General features: G+C 38.6%; 1 protein-coding gene across 2 annotated transcripts in view; it reads left to right on the top strand.

The window, feature by feature from the left end:
• PCNX2 (pecanex 2) overlaps window positions 1-13572 on the top strand; it is a 155207-nt gene that overhangs the window by 77097 nt on the left and 64538 nt on the right. For both annotated transcript variants that reach the window (XM_033055014.2, XM_033055015.2), the window contains 2 exons: window positions 2233-2374; window positions 5765-5942. In XM_033055014.2, coding sequence (XP_032910905.1) covers window positions 2233-2374; window positions 5765-5942 — 320 coding nt within the window. The remainder of the gene's footprint in view (window positions 1-2232; window positions 2375-5764; window positions 5943-13572) is intronic.

Genomic DNA, 13572 nt, shown 5'->3' with positions numbered 1-13572 from the left:
TATGTGGCCCATTCCTATACTTTGAGGTCTAAGTATTGTTGCAATGTAGCTGGTGTTGTGTGTTAGGAAACAAGAGTTTAAAATTTTTTTATAAATATAAATATATGTATATATTTCAGTCAGTCCCTTACGCTGTTGCAGAGGGGTTTTATCATGTCTGAGATGAGACAGACTGTGGAAAAAGTAATCCCTTTGATAGATATGTCTGAGGGGCTGTCTTCTTTCTTTTGTCCTGTAATAAAAATGTAGGAACTAAACTTTAAAATCTTCTCTGTTTGTATAGAAAGAGAAGCTTGGAAAAGGGAAAGTAGTTCCCCATAGTTGTCAGATGCACACAATGAAAGGACAAGTATACAAAATACGATGTTTGTGGGGAGGTTTTACTGCATAGATTTTAATTTTAATCTTTTTTTTTTTTTTGGCAAGGGTGGTGCTATTGAAAGACAGATGACTGCTTGCAATTAGACATACACCTGGTGTAACGACAATTCCACACATTTATTCCTGGCTTTGTTGCATAGACTCTGGATGAGCTCCTCAAACTTTAAGGTGTTCCATAGAATAGCAATTATCAGACCAGTTCTTGTGATGCCCCTGTGAGATAAGTCAGTTGTTACTTGTCAGTGGCTTGGCTGGCTGCAGAATGAAAGACTTAGGTCAAGATGTATGAGCTTATGGTGTAAGGAATGTGTAGAAACTAGTGCAGGACTAAATGAGAAAGAAACCCTGATATACTAGGCTATTTTTTCTTCTCCTTCTCCCCACTGATGCTTTTATACCCCACAAGTTTGTGTAAGCCATTTTCAAATCATCCCATCTTTCCCTGGGGCCCCTCTGAATGTGACCTCTTTATTCTGTCTTCATTGTCTGGACAGATCTCTCTCTGCTCCTGTACCTACCTTCTTTTTGACTTGTGTGATGTGCTTATCTCTTTACTGAAGCTTTAGTTCTTGCACAGAGCTCATCGTTGGACATGGCTGAAGATCTTGAGCTCAAGAGAAGGAGAGAGGAATGGGGAAGAACAGCTAGGTTCCAAAATGGACATTTTGTTGTGTGTATGAAGTTTTAGGAGGTGGCCTTTAGGTAATGAAGAGGAAATATTTTAATGTTATAGCAAGAAACAGAACTTACTAATATTTTCTGAAGATGAATTTTTTGCAAGAGCATTGCCTTAGCTTAAGGTACTGGCAAAGCATGACTTCAGCCTAATTGAGAAGAATTGATTTTAGATCTTTCTCTTAGCCTATGCAATATTCAACTGTACCTGTAGAACATAGGAATCCATTGATTCATCATGTCTTCTTTGTCATTGGAAAGATGTGTATGGAAGAGAGGGGTGTCTACATATAACTGTTTTCATTTTTCAGGGATGATTATTGGAGATTCAATAGCTGGCATTTTTATTTCTGGGTTAGTTGTGCCTTTTTGTTTTCCCTGTTTTTCCAATGCCTTGTCTAGCTGAGCATTGAGGAAAAAGGCATTGTTTTTGTCTGTACACAAGTGTTTCTGCACTCAGTTCACCTGAGTTCTCATAGCAGTTGAATTGCATGGAGCATTCGGTTCTTGTTTTATATTAGTATTAAGCACTGTGGTGTTGTTAGAAAAGTCTACTGCAAAAAAAGCTATTCCTTAGAGAGGAATGATGTGAGATGTGATCCTGGCAGATACTTCTAACAGTGTCTCTTTAAGTGTTTTGGGAAACGTCTATGACAGTTTCTAGCTCCTGATAATTCTTCAGTCTTTAGATCTCAAGGGGTATTTCATTTATCAGTGAAGTCAATGATAATTTACAGTCTAATGAACAGTGTTTTGCTACTATAAGATGGGGAAGTAGAGGCACAGAGTTCAAATGAGGTTTCCTAGGTGATTTAGCAGGTCAATACTGGAGCTGGACAGGGCCTCTCTGGGGTCATTACATCCACTGAAAGTACTATTTAATATACCGACTAAATAATTGGATGATGTAAAAGCTACCATCTAGCATGTACTGTCTTTTATTGTTTCTGAATGTGTCTCAGGAGTGCAGTTATAAGGAGCAAAACAGATAGTCTCTAAACTCAGAGAACAAAATTATTTCTCTATTGCTGAAGAATTATGAATTCCATTGTTTCATAAATTAGTTGGTTGACTGTATTTATTAATGTGAGCTAATTCATGTCTTCTCTGGTAGTCCAGTGCAAAAAATACTGATGATTTGAACGACACAATCTGTTATCTGAATTTCCATTTCAGATGCTGCTCATTTGATGTGGTTTGAAAGGCTTTATGTGTGGCTACAGTGCTTTGAGAAATACATTTTATATCCAGCCATAATACTGAATGCACTCACCATTGATGCTTTCTCAATTAGTAAATACAAGAAGCTTGGTACACAGTAAGTAGATTATAACCCAAAGCATGTGATTAGTAGAATATTTGGTTTTTGATTGAAGACTGAGAAATGGAATTTGTTTTTAAATAAGCCTGTAATCTTGTCGCATATTAGTTCAAAATACAATAATCATTCACTTTGCTGCAAGAAAAATGCAAAACTACCTTAGCATGCTAGAATATGTCTCCAGTGAGAGAGAGTGAAATTAAAAGATTAAAGAGCTATATATAGATATATATGGAAGGTCTAAATGTCAATTAAAAGCAAGACATACTATACCAGGCTGCAGGTGTTTGATGGGCATAGACTCAGTGGGATAACTAGAATTAATCAGATGAAAATGAGAAATCTAGGCTGGATATCAGGAAACATTTCCTAACTGAGGATTTTTAACACTGTGCCGTAGTCTCCCAGAGGAGTTATCAAAAGCTTCACCACACAAAGTATGTTAAGACTGAATAAAATATTTAACAGTGTAGAAAGGTGGTTAATCCTGCCTTAAGAGTGGCTTGAGAAAGGTGGGGGTACAAGTTTTGATGAAGTCTGATGTCTTTAGATATTAAGCAGAACTGGTGATGTTGATCCATGGTCTCACAGTATGATCCTTGCAGACAGCCTTTTATGGTAACTATTTCAGTCAGTGACTTGCCTACTGCAGATATTCAGCAGGCTTAGTGACTGCAGTATCCCCAGTGAGCAGAGTTTCTGCAGTCTTTTTATCAGAATGACAGTGATGCAGATGATAAAACAAAGAAACAGCCTTGGAATGTTCTAGTAGCAAGAAAAACTGCTGGGAGGTGGGGGAGAGTTCCTTAGTATCTGTAATAGTACAGATTCTTAATTTCAAATATTAGATAAAAGAACTTTGATATAAAAATTGCATGTTAATTTAATAATTTCTTTCTCTTGAGGAACAACACAGCTTTAGGAACTACACAACTATAAGGAAAATGCAGCCCCTGCTTTTAGGGGTTAAAACTTGGACTAGGCCATTAGTCAAATTTTCTGCATATTTCCCGTAGACAACTACTTTCCTAGAGAGACTCTCACCAGGCACTCAGTGATAACCTCTGTATCCCCGCTGACCTTTTTTCCCCCCAGGCACTTGGAAGATGCTACAGCTAAGGTGCTTTAAGAGTTCAGGTGTATTGTCCAGGGTGACACTAAATCCACACTCATCCCTCTATTTAGTTCTGCAAGGCTGGGAGAATTAAAAGTAGTCAGAATGCCATTTGTTACTAGCTAGCAGACGTGACTGAATACATGCACGGAGCAAATATGTAGGGTTAGGAAGGTGCTATTTTTACACAGTTGTTCCTCCAAGCTAGATTGCACTTTAAAGTATCACCTCCCTCAAGTGTTCAGAAGAAATGAGTCAGACCCCCAGAAGTTTGAGATTAAAGGAAGTAATTACATTTGTCTGCCTCAGATTGTTTGGCCTGTGGGAGAATACCACACAGTCCTTTTTTCCCCCATCCCCCTTGTGTCTGTGTGATCACCTGTGTAAAACCTGCTTTCACCTCTTACTGGTAACTCTGGTCTATGCATGAAACTCCCAGTATCCCTTTGCCTCTCTTCTTTAATACATTCTCCCTACAGCTGCCATCCAAATGTCACACACAAAGCATTCATCTTGAGGTCCTACATCTTTCTTAACTCTGTAAACCCACGAGGGATCCTGGATCCTCCTTGCTACTTCCTCAGTGTAACTGAGGGTTGTACTTGCTGTGCTTTAATGCATAAATACCTATTTTCAATTGCTGGAACATTCCTTAGTTATTGACCACCCAAGGATCAGACTGCATCATGCCGTAGGGAAGAGAAGACACTTTCTCACTCTGTGTCTGAAAGTGTCTGAGGTATATTTTGTGTGATTTGATGTCAGAGTTTTCCTCAAATTGAATTTATCTTTTAAAGATGCTTCACCTTGCTTTGTGACTTAAAGGACTGTGGCAGTTTGCTTCTTGAGGAGGCAGAACAACTCCTTTATAGTCAGAAGCTTGCTTGAGCTTTCCAGACCCTGATGTGCTGGTTATTAACAGGACTCATGCTGACAGCACCTGCCCCTATTACCTGCCAAAGAGGCACTGGAAATCAGCCCCCCTTCTCACACTCCCTTACATCTTTTCCCAGGAGTTAAGGCCCCAGGAAAAGCACCTTGTGTGGCAGCATTTTCAAAGAAGGAATAATGAGCAAATTATTTTCTGTTATCTCTGAATACACTATTTTGTAAAGTGTCATTTTTTGGTGAAAGTTTCATCATGGTAACAGTACAGACAAAAAAAGTCTTCCTTTTGCTCTATAATCTGTAAGTTTCCATGTGAAAATTTCTCCATGTTCCAAGAATTTTCTTCTTTCTGAAGAATGAGATGTACAGCTGGTTCATATAAGATACACTGGGATGGATTCTGGTGGCTTCAGAATCTATTTAGTTTTGTCATTAGGTTTTCCATTCAGAAAATTGAAAATAGCAGGTTTGACAAGGTGGAAAATCAGGTCAGCTTGGTGTTTCATTCCAACAGTAATGCCCTGCTGATCCTTTAGAATGACCAGCACTCAAAAGAAAGTTGCATCTGCATTACAGGAGATACACAATAATGAATAAATGTCACATAAAATAAAATCAACCTGGAAAATAGGAATCTTGCTAGGATGGTGGAAACCTGTTGAGAGCTTTCTAGCCTGCGAAATGTCAGTCATGGCAGCAGGTATTCTGGTTAGCAGCAGGATGAAGGAGAACCTTCCATGCATTTTGCAAGTACCTGGTCTCATTATACACTGAAGTCCCCACATTTTGGAAGACATAGGTGCAGCACAATTTCTTTTTGTCTGTTGAATTGCTATATAGAATAGTCCAATTTCTGATCAAGAACCAATGGTAAGAATTTCAAACACTTCACATCTATATGTACTTCTAGCCAAAATTTTGGCAGCACATAATGAAATTGCAAGTAAAATTGTAAATTCTGTTATCAAGTGAAATTTCTTGTAATAAAAAAAATTGAGTGTAAGGGTTTTGGTTTTTTTTTTCAGATTACAGTAATATATTAATAAAAGTGCCAAGGTATTTCTTGGACTGAAATTTTATTTTAAGAGGGATATAAAAATGTCTGGTCTAGATTCTTGGATTTCAGTAGTCATTTGTACTCTTTTTACTACAGAGTTCATTCTTTTTTACAACTTATAAATGTGTCATAATGATAAGGGAAAAATACAAAATCTCACATAAAATAAATGTGATTATTTCTGATATTAATTCTGTATCATTTTAATAAATAAGTTATGTAGATTGAGATATGCATAGCAATCTAAAATACAGATATTTGTATTTAAGAGCTTCTTAATTTAATACCTTATGACTTGATTAGGTTTTTCTCTCTGCTTTTCTTACAGCTGTGACATTATCCTGATAACGGTTGCTGGGATGAAACTCCTCCGCTCCTCATTCTGTAATCCCATTAATCAGTTTGTTACTTTGAGCTTTACTGTGATCTTCTTCCGATTTGATTACAGAGACATTTCAGAAAATTTCTTGCTGGATTTCTTCATGATGTCCATTGTGTTTCATAAGGCAAGTTTTAGAGCTCCTATAATTTCTTTGGAAGATATATCTTCTCAGTGTCACCTGGCTGATCAATATGCTAGGACTTTTTAGAAGTAATGAATGCGTACATAGACTCAGATTATTGGTATTACAGAGGAAAAAATCTGTTAAATTGAAAGAAGGGCTTTGATTAAGTGTTTTTTTTCTGGCTTTGGACAATATCTTTCATCTACTTTTTGTTCACGTGTTACTATATAAAGTTCAGAATTGTTGTTCTCAAGAGGAGAATCCTCAATGAGTTTGAAAGAGCCTCTTGGGTCATTAGTGCAGGACTGCCCTCCAGATCAATCGCCTGGTGTTTTTATCTCCGTTTCCTTTTAATGCCTCTAGTGGTTGACTCAACAACTTCCTTTGGGAAATTATTCCATTATCTAATCACCCTCATGATAATAAATGTTTTCCTAATGTCAGCCTTAACATTTTTCTTTTCCTATTTTCAGTCTGTTATCCTTGTGATTCTGCCCTTAACCTTAACCTCAGTGCTCCTTCCTCTCTATTACATTGTTAACTCTTGAAATGTGCTCTGTTGGGTTTATTTAAAAACTACCAAACCCTTTGTGCATCAGTCAGGTCAGACTCTGTCTTTATTTGGAATCTAAGCTGTTTCACTGAAAGGATTAAGCTTAACTGACACCTTGAGAAAACATGGGGGAGTACTGAAGATTTGAAAGTATTCTTCTAGGGTTAACTCTACTGAGGTGTGTGGTTTTGTTTTCTTTGTTTTGTTTGGGTTTTTTTGTTCAGGCTTCTTTGTTTGGTTTCTTCTAAAATATTCCTACTATATGTGTGAGTATGACCCAGCTAACATCCCTTAGTTTCTGAAAGAAGAAAGACGTGGTTCCATATTGATTGCTGCATGTGCTGTGGAGATATTTAGCCCTTCTATACAAGTGGCATCAGCTCATACTGCTGTGCATGCCCTCCTGGAAGTTTCAGGCTTCTTATGGAAAGACCCAGTTCATTGGTGTTACACTGGGAGTTATCAGTCATTTAGGGAAAGAGCAAAGGAAAAATTAAATGCTTTTCCTGGTTTATTTCTGTGCTGCTGTAAGGGAGGATGAGAAAGGAGGAATCACAGCTTGGTGAGGCAATCTGAGCTCACACTTTTTGCTGAACTCTTGGACCACTCTCCAACAGAAGCTTCATTTGCTTCCACGCTTTCACCCTCAGAGCTGTTGTTCTGCTTTCTCTCTGCTGGGGTGAGAAGGCAAGGGCTGGGGAGGAAGGGCAGAAGGGGAGTAAAAGAGATGAGACAAATCTCTGCTTTAATAAAATCCCCCTCTACCATACTCTGATCCTAAAACAGGACTAAAGTAATTTTTAGAGCTTCTTAGCTTAGAGTCAAAGATAACCAGGGAAAGCAATGCAGAGTTTGCTAGCATACCACTTTTCAGTGTTTGTTGCATTACCATGTTCCCTAGAAAAAGGGGTAAATTTCTGTCTCCAGAGAAGTTTATCACTGATGTGCATCAGTGGAAGTCCCATGTCTGAATGATGGTTTACTTTGGCCCAAAACTCATTCTCTAAAAACTTCTTTACAGGATCCAAAAGTTAGCATGCTAGAACTGAAAATTCCACTTTGTTAATTTTTTTGAAAATGTTGACCTCATGAGCATATCACAAAATACTACTGTGAATTACTGCATGCTTTTGTAAGAAAGAGATAGGAAGTCTTTTCAGTAGAATTTTTTACAGTTACTTGGGTAGATTGAAGCTACTGTTCACAGTAGAAGGCCTAGTGTTAGCAATGAGACTAAGATAACAAAGGACACTTATTAAATTAAGCAGAGATGTTTGCTAAAATAACTACTAGACTGAAAGCTGAACTGCAGAAATGTTTTGAAAATGTAGCTTTAGTGTTGATCTTCCATCTTCATATCTGACTGTCTGAAATTTTGTGGGTCATTAGTTCAGCAAGTGGAATTGTCCTTGTTCCATTTAAAAATTCTAAGTCAAATGGTTGAATTATTTACATTACAAAAGCACATGCACAGTTTCACAATGATCATTAAATCCAATATGAAAAATAGCATTGCAGATGATAGCAATTAAATTCCTTTTAATTTCAAATCATAAAGGGCATAAGTTTTCTTTACCCTAATTGAGGTTTGAGCTTTCATTAGCTCAGCATTGTGGAACTTCAGTAAAGGATGTGATCACTGGAGGACGAAGATGGTGTATGTTTATTTCATACTATAGGCCCTAAGCAAGCTGCATCCACCTTTGTTCCTAAAAGCTTTATGGGTCTTCACAGATTCTGTCTGTATTTTAGTCATTTTTATGTTTGCACTTATTTTTTTTAAAATACAAACAAAATCTGAAATACTGTCTATTACTGTCACCTTTAACTAGGCAGAGTTTATTACACAGTCATGACTGATTTCTGTTTGCACATTGAAAAATGTCAGTTTGCCACTCTCTTAATTAGGGAACGCTAGAAGCACTGTGTCTTAGTCATAGTGATGGCAATTTTTAAGCAAACTTACCCCATTTTTTTTTCTGCCAGGCACTGGGGAAGAATGAATCTAAATTCAAAATAGATATTTACAACTGCACTAGTCAGCCTTAATGCAGATTACAGTAATTTCACTATTATAAGACGCACTGAGTATAAGCCGCATCTCAGGGTGCTAGCAACTTTTTGTTCTTTGTCCATATATAAGCAGCACATTACAATACAGAGTGTGATAAAAGGTATCTATTCTATCACCATCTGCTGAGGGTGGGGGCAATGATCCTTATCTCAACATCAGATATTCTGCTAATGGGCCATCCATTGAAACTAGGCAGGGCATTGTTCTTTATCTTTTCACAACCCATCCTTCCTCCAGGGAGTCATTTTCTGCTAATGGCCCATTGAGTCCCACTGTGTGACTAATAAAATTACTGCATCCCATTGGAAATTGCTCCAGCCAGGGGGAAGAGCCCAACATTTCTTACCAAGATAAAACCAGAGGTTTTGGGACACTAAGGGAGCCCCTTTTCCCACTGGTCTCCAGAGAAAAACCGGATTTCTCCACATCACCACTGGAACTCTGGAGGAAAACTGCACCTTGTACAGGAGCACTGCTTCAACCGAATCACATCTGTCAATGCAGGAGGATGCAGCCACCATTTAACGGGACTGCTACCAACACCCTGCCTGACGGGGTGTCAGGTTGTACTCTGACTTTGTCAGGGTTTGGAGTTTGTTTCTTTGTAGTACTGTATTTCTATTTTAATTTCCCTAGAAAAGAACTGTTATTCGTAATTCCCATATCTTTGCCTGAAAGCCCCTTGATTTCAAAATTATAATAATTTGGAGGGAGGGGGTTTACATTCTCCATTTCAAAGAGAAACTCCTGCCTTTCTCAGCAGACACCTGTCCTCCAAACTAAAACAGCAACTTTTTGTTCTTTGTCCATATATAAACTGCACCTGGTTATAAGCCGCACTTCGGGTTCGGACCAAAATTTTAGTCAAAATGGTGTGGCTTATAATCGTGAAATTACTGTATATGGAATAAAACTTTGCTAATAATGTTTGGTAGAGTATTTCTAAATAGCTCACTGATTGTGCATCCCTTGTTTTCCCCATTGTGATGTTGATTTAATGTAATTTAGTCAAATCAAAAACTCCAAATGATCATACTGCTCCCTGAGCAAACTGGAACATGGAAGTCCGAATTGCTGCTCCCAGATTTTCATCTGTCTTAACCAAAACACCCACACTGAGGTAACACAGAGAACAAGGGAGCCTATTCAGTTTTGTTCCTGAGATTTTTTTTAAATTTTTGCCTTTTTAACATCATAGGACTTACTAATGTGACACAGTTAATTCAGTTATTTTAAAAAAATTATTAGCTGTTTACATTTTGACAATTCACAAAATGTGTGAACACTAAATGTTGATTTAGGCATATGCAGAGTGTGCTGTTTTGTGTTTCAAATTGCCTTGGGAAGGCAACAATTTAAACATTTAGGAAAGATTTTCTTACTTGTCTTTGAGAATGATTGCAGCTTTCAAGTGAAACAGGACTTCTCCATCTTTCTAAAACTAAGACTTTGCATGGAGTGAGACCAGGTTGTGTCCTTGACTGCAACCTGGGATTTTTCTGTCCAAATCTCCTGTTGTCTATAATCTTTAAATCAGAGCTGAATGGCCTTTTAAAAGTATGTGGCAGTTCATTCAAAATGTGTGGGTGTAATGCTCTGATGTATATTCTGCAGGAAGTCAAACCAGGTAATCAAGACAGTCTTGGTCTACATGACTCCATGTAAACTTTTCAAATGAACCAGTTGTTCTCCCTGGATGTTTCAGGAGATAATGTTGGTGCAAAGGTGCAAAGGTTAATAAGGATGTTCATATTAAGTGAAAATGGAAACCCACAAGAACTGAGAATGTATTCTTCATTAGCATAGCAAAGATAGACTATATAATCAGGCTTAAGAGATTTCTTCCTAGACTTTTAACACTAGCAAAAAGTCTGAGACTTTCATGTAATAGAAAAAAAATGTGGAAATCGTAAATGGTTTGAATAGTTTTTTTGGAACTGATGAAAAAATGGGCCTTTCTTCCATCCTTTTGCTGTCTACTGACATAATATTTAACTGAGGAAAAGCTCTAACATGCAAAAGCTGTGAGAGGAAGAGCATATGAATGTTTAAGTGATATTTTAGCTCATCCAGTCCATTTTTCTTCAGTGTGGTAAAAGTAAACAAACAAAAAGTAAAACAGTAATGTACCCAGCACTGCCTTCTGTTGCAGATGTGTGAGATACTTTTGAAGGATGTTTGGAGTAGCTGCTCAAGAATGAACTGGTGTTTAAGTGTGAAGTAGAGGCAAATGCAAATCATTCAAGCAGTAGGGATATCAATTTGAAACTGGCTGAGTGTTAACAAGGATGCTCAGGGCAAGACTTGTCCCCAGCTCTTTTGCTGTGCCCTGTTAAAAATGCGGTTTTCCATTTCATCCGGTGCCACAGGCATCCTTTAAATTTTGCTGGTGGAAAGGAGTCATACTATCGCCCTGCACTGCTTTTGGAACCTCAAGCAGAGCTGATGTTGATCTGAAGGAGCAAAGACAGCAAAAAAACTTCAGTAGTGTGGCTGTGGATGCTCCTGTCAGTAGTACGCTCTTGGCTACTACAAAAGCCTAGCGGGAGGTTCTTGCCAGCCTCTTCATTTCTGGGAGCATGCTGCTAAACTGGCTCTTACCAGCAACTCTTTCATCTCTACAGCGCAAATGAGAAATTATACTTATACTTTGGACTATGGATTTTGACAAATCTCTGTAGGTTCCTTTAAACCCTAAAGAGTGAGCGACCCCTAGTTACACACTCATCTGCCACACAGATCTGAATGGGAAGGCTAAGCCCAAGTGCCATTAACCTTCTAATGTAGACTACAACTTCTTCTATCTTTCACTGTCTTGTGTGTTAGTGTCAGGTAGTTTAATGGCCTCCTAATTTGTGTGTGTGGATGAACTAATTAGCAATACAAAAATATGAAATCACTTTATATTTTATTACCATCAAGTCTTCTGAGGGTTCTGAATTTGTCTTCATGCATAAGGCTAAATAATCAAAGAAGCAGAGCTTGTTAAATTTGCCTTCATTAACACTGAATTTATTTGCCTAAGTATTCTTATTCCTGCTGAGCTCACTTAAATATACGATTTACCCCTTTTTTATTTTCTTCTTTCCCAGAATACATTTTCCAGCTAATAAGGAATCCACATTTTTATAAGATTTTTTTCTCTTTCTGTATACTTTTTTCTGACATAGTATCCAAGACCACACCTTTATGAAAGATGATCTGTCAAAGTAGATCCAGCTAATGCAGCCACTTTGTAGCAACCTGGCAGACGTGTGCTGATCAGGCTTAACTTTCAACATCCGCAACACAATCTCTTGGACAGGAAAGAAATTATGTGTGCCATCTTGTTTTTCTTTGTTTCATGAGAAAGTGCTGGCCAAGTGCATTGACCTTCTTGGTGCTTTGTTGAAGTAAAGTAATTAACCTATTGGATCTTTTTATTGCCTTTGTGGCAATAAAACTCTTGGTTAGTTGGCATGTCTCATTGATTTAGGTGCTATTTATAAGTCAAAAGTCTCACTCTTTTTTCTTTACTCTTCTGATTTTCCATCCTTTTCTAAATCTGGTGTTTCACTTCAAAGCTTCAGGCTCTAAGTCGTTAATTCATATTTTAATCCATTCCTTGCCATTTGTGCATACTGAAATCCAATGTCTTAATCATCTGTACCCTCTTGGCTCACAGCTGTTTCCTCAGTTTCTGATACCTGGCATATAAACCCTTTTAAGACACTTTCTGCTGAGTAAAATACCCAAGGCTACGTCTGATATTTGACAGGATAATCCCAGTGGTATTTTCCATAGACTCCTTAACTCTCTTGGGCACTGTACAGTTCATGTTTCCTCTTAATATTGGAGGAATGGTTTAATTGATTTTTCATTCAGCCTTCTGTCACTGACCTCTTTGTCAGACTTCATTCATTGCACTATTCCCAAATTACATTTTCTCTCTCTTTTTTATTTGGAGTTTTTTATTTTCTCTAGAATGGGATAAGTGCATTTGGGAATTCAGGGAGATGTATACCCACTCCCTGGGTCAGTGTGGTTCAGTATGCACTGAGGTCATATGTTCATATGCATTCATGCTTACAGATGCCTGTTCTGTCTGTGTTGATGCAGGGACTGAAAGAGAAACCTAGAGTACTTCAGTGCAAACTTTGTGGTTTTTCTTGTGTCTGCTTTTACCTCAGAATGATAGAATGGCTTGGGTTGGAACAGATTTTAAATATCACTGAGTTCCAGCTCCCCTGCTATGGATAGGTGCACCTTCTACCAGATCTGCTTGCTTAAAGCCCCATCCAACCTGGCCTTGAACACTTCCAGGGATGGGACATCCACAGCTTCTCCAGGCAACCTGTTCCAGTGCCTCACCACCCTCCTAGTGAAGAATTTCTTCCTAATACTTTATCTAAATCTCCTTTAGTTAAAAACCATTTCCCCTTCTCCTATCGCTTTCGGCCCCTATAAAAAGTCCCACTTTCTAGCTCTCTTGTAGGTCTTCTTTCAGTACTGGAAGGCTGCTCTAAGGTCTCCCTGGAGCCTTCTCTTCACCAGGCTGAACAACTCCAACTCCCTCAGCCTTTTCTTCATAGGAGAGGCACTCCATTCCTCTGACCTTTGCCATCCTCTGGACCTACCCTAATGGGTTCACGTCTTTCTTGGACTGGGGGACCCAGAGCTGGATGCAGTGTTCCAGGTGGGGTCTCAGCAGAGCAGAGGGGCAGAATTCCCTCCCTTTCCTGCTGGCCTTACTGCTTTGGATGCGGCCCAGGACATGTTTGGTTCTCTGGGCTGGGAGTGCACATGGCTGGGTCATGTCCAGCCTCTCATCCACCAGCAACCCCAAGTCCTTCTCTGCAAGGCTGGTCTCTATCCATTCCCCAAGCAGCCTGTATTTGTGCTTGGGATTGCCCCAACCCAGGCTCAACTACATGAGGTTTGCATGGGCCCAGTTCTTTCAGAAAGGAAATTTCTGGGAAGATAAGAGTGTTGCCAGAATTCATGCCTGTGTAGGCTTTCCTGAA

The sequence above is a fragment of the Catharus ustulatus genome, chromosome 3, assembly GCF_009819885.2.
Source record: "Catharus ustulatus isolate bCatUst1 chromosome 3, bCatUst1.pri.v2, whole genome shotgun sequence".
NCBI lineage: Eukaryota > Metazoa > Chordata > Aves > Passeriformes > Turdidae > Catharus > Catharus ustulatus.
The sequence above is the reverse complement of the archived record's forward strand: the minus strand, read 5'-3'. Positions and strand labels throughout refer to the sequence as shown.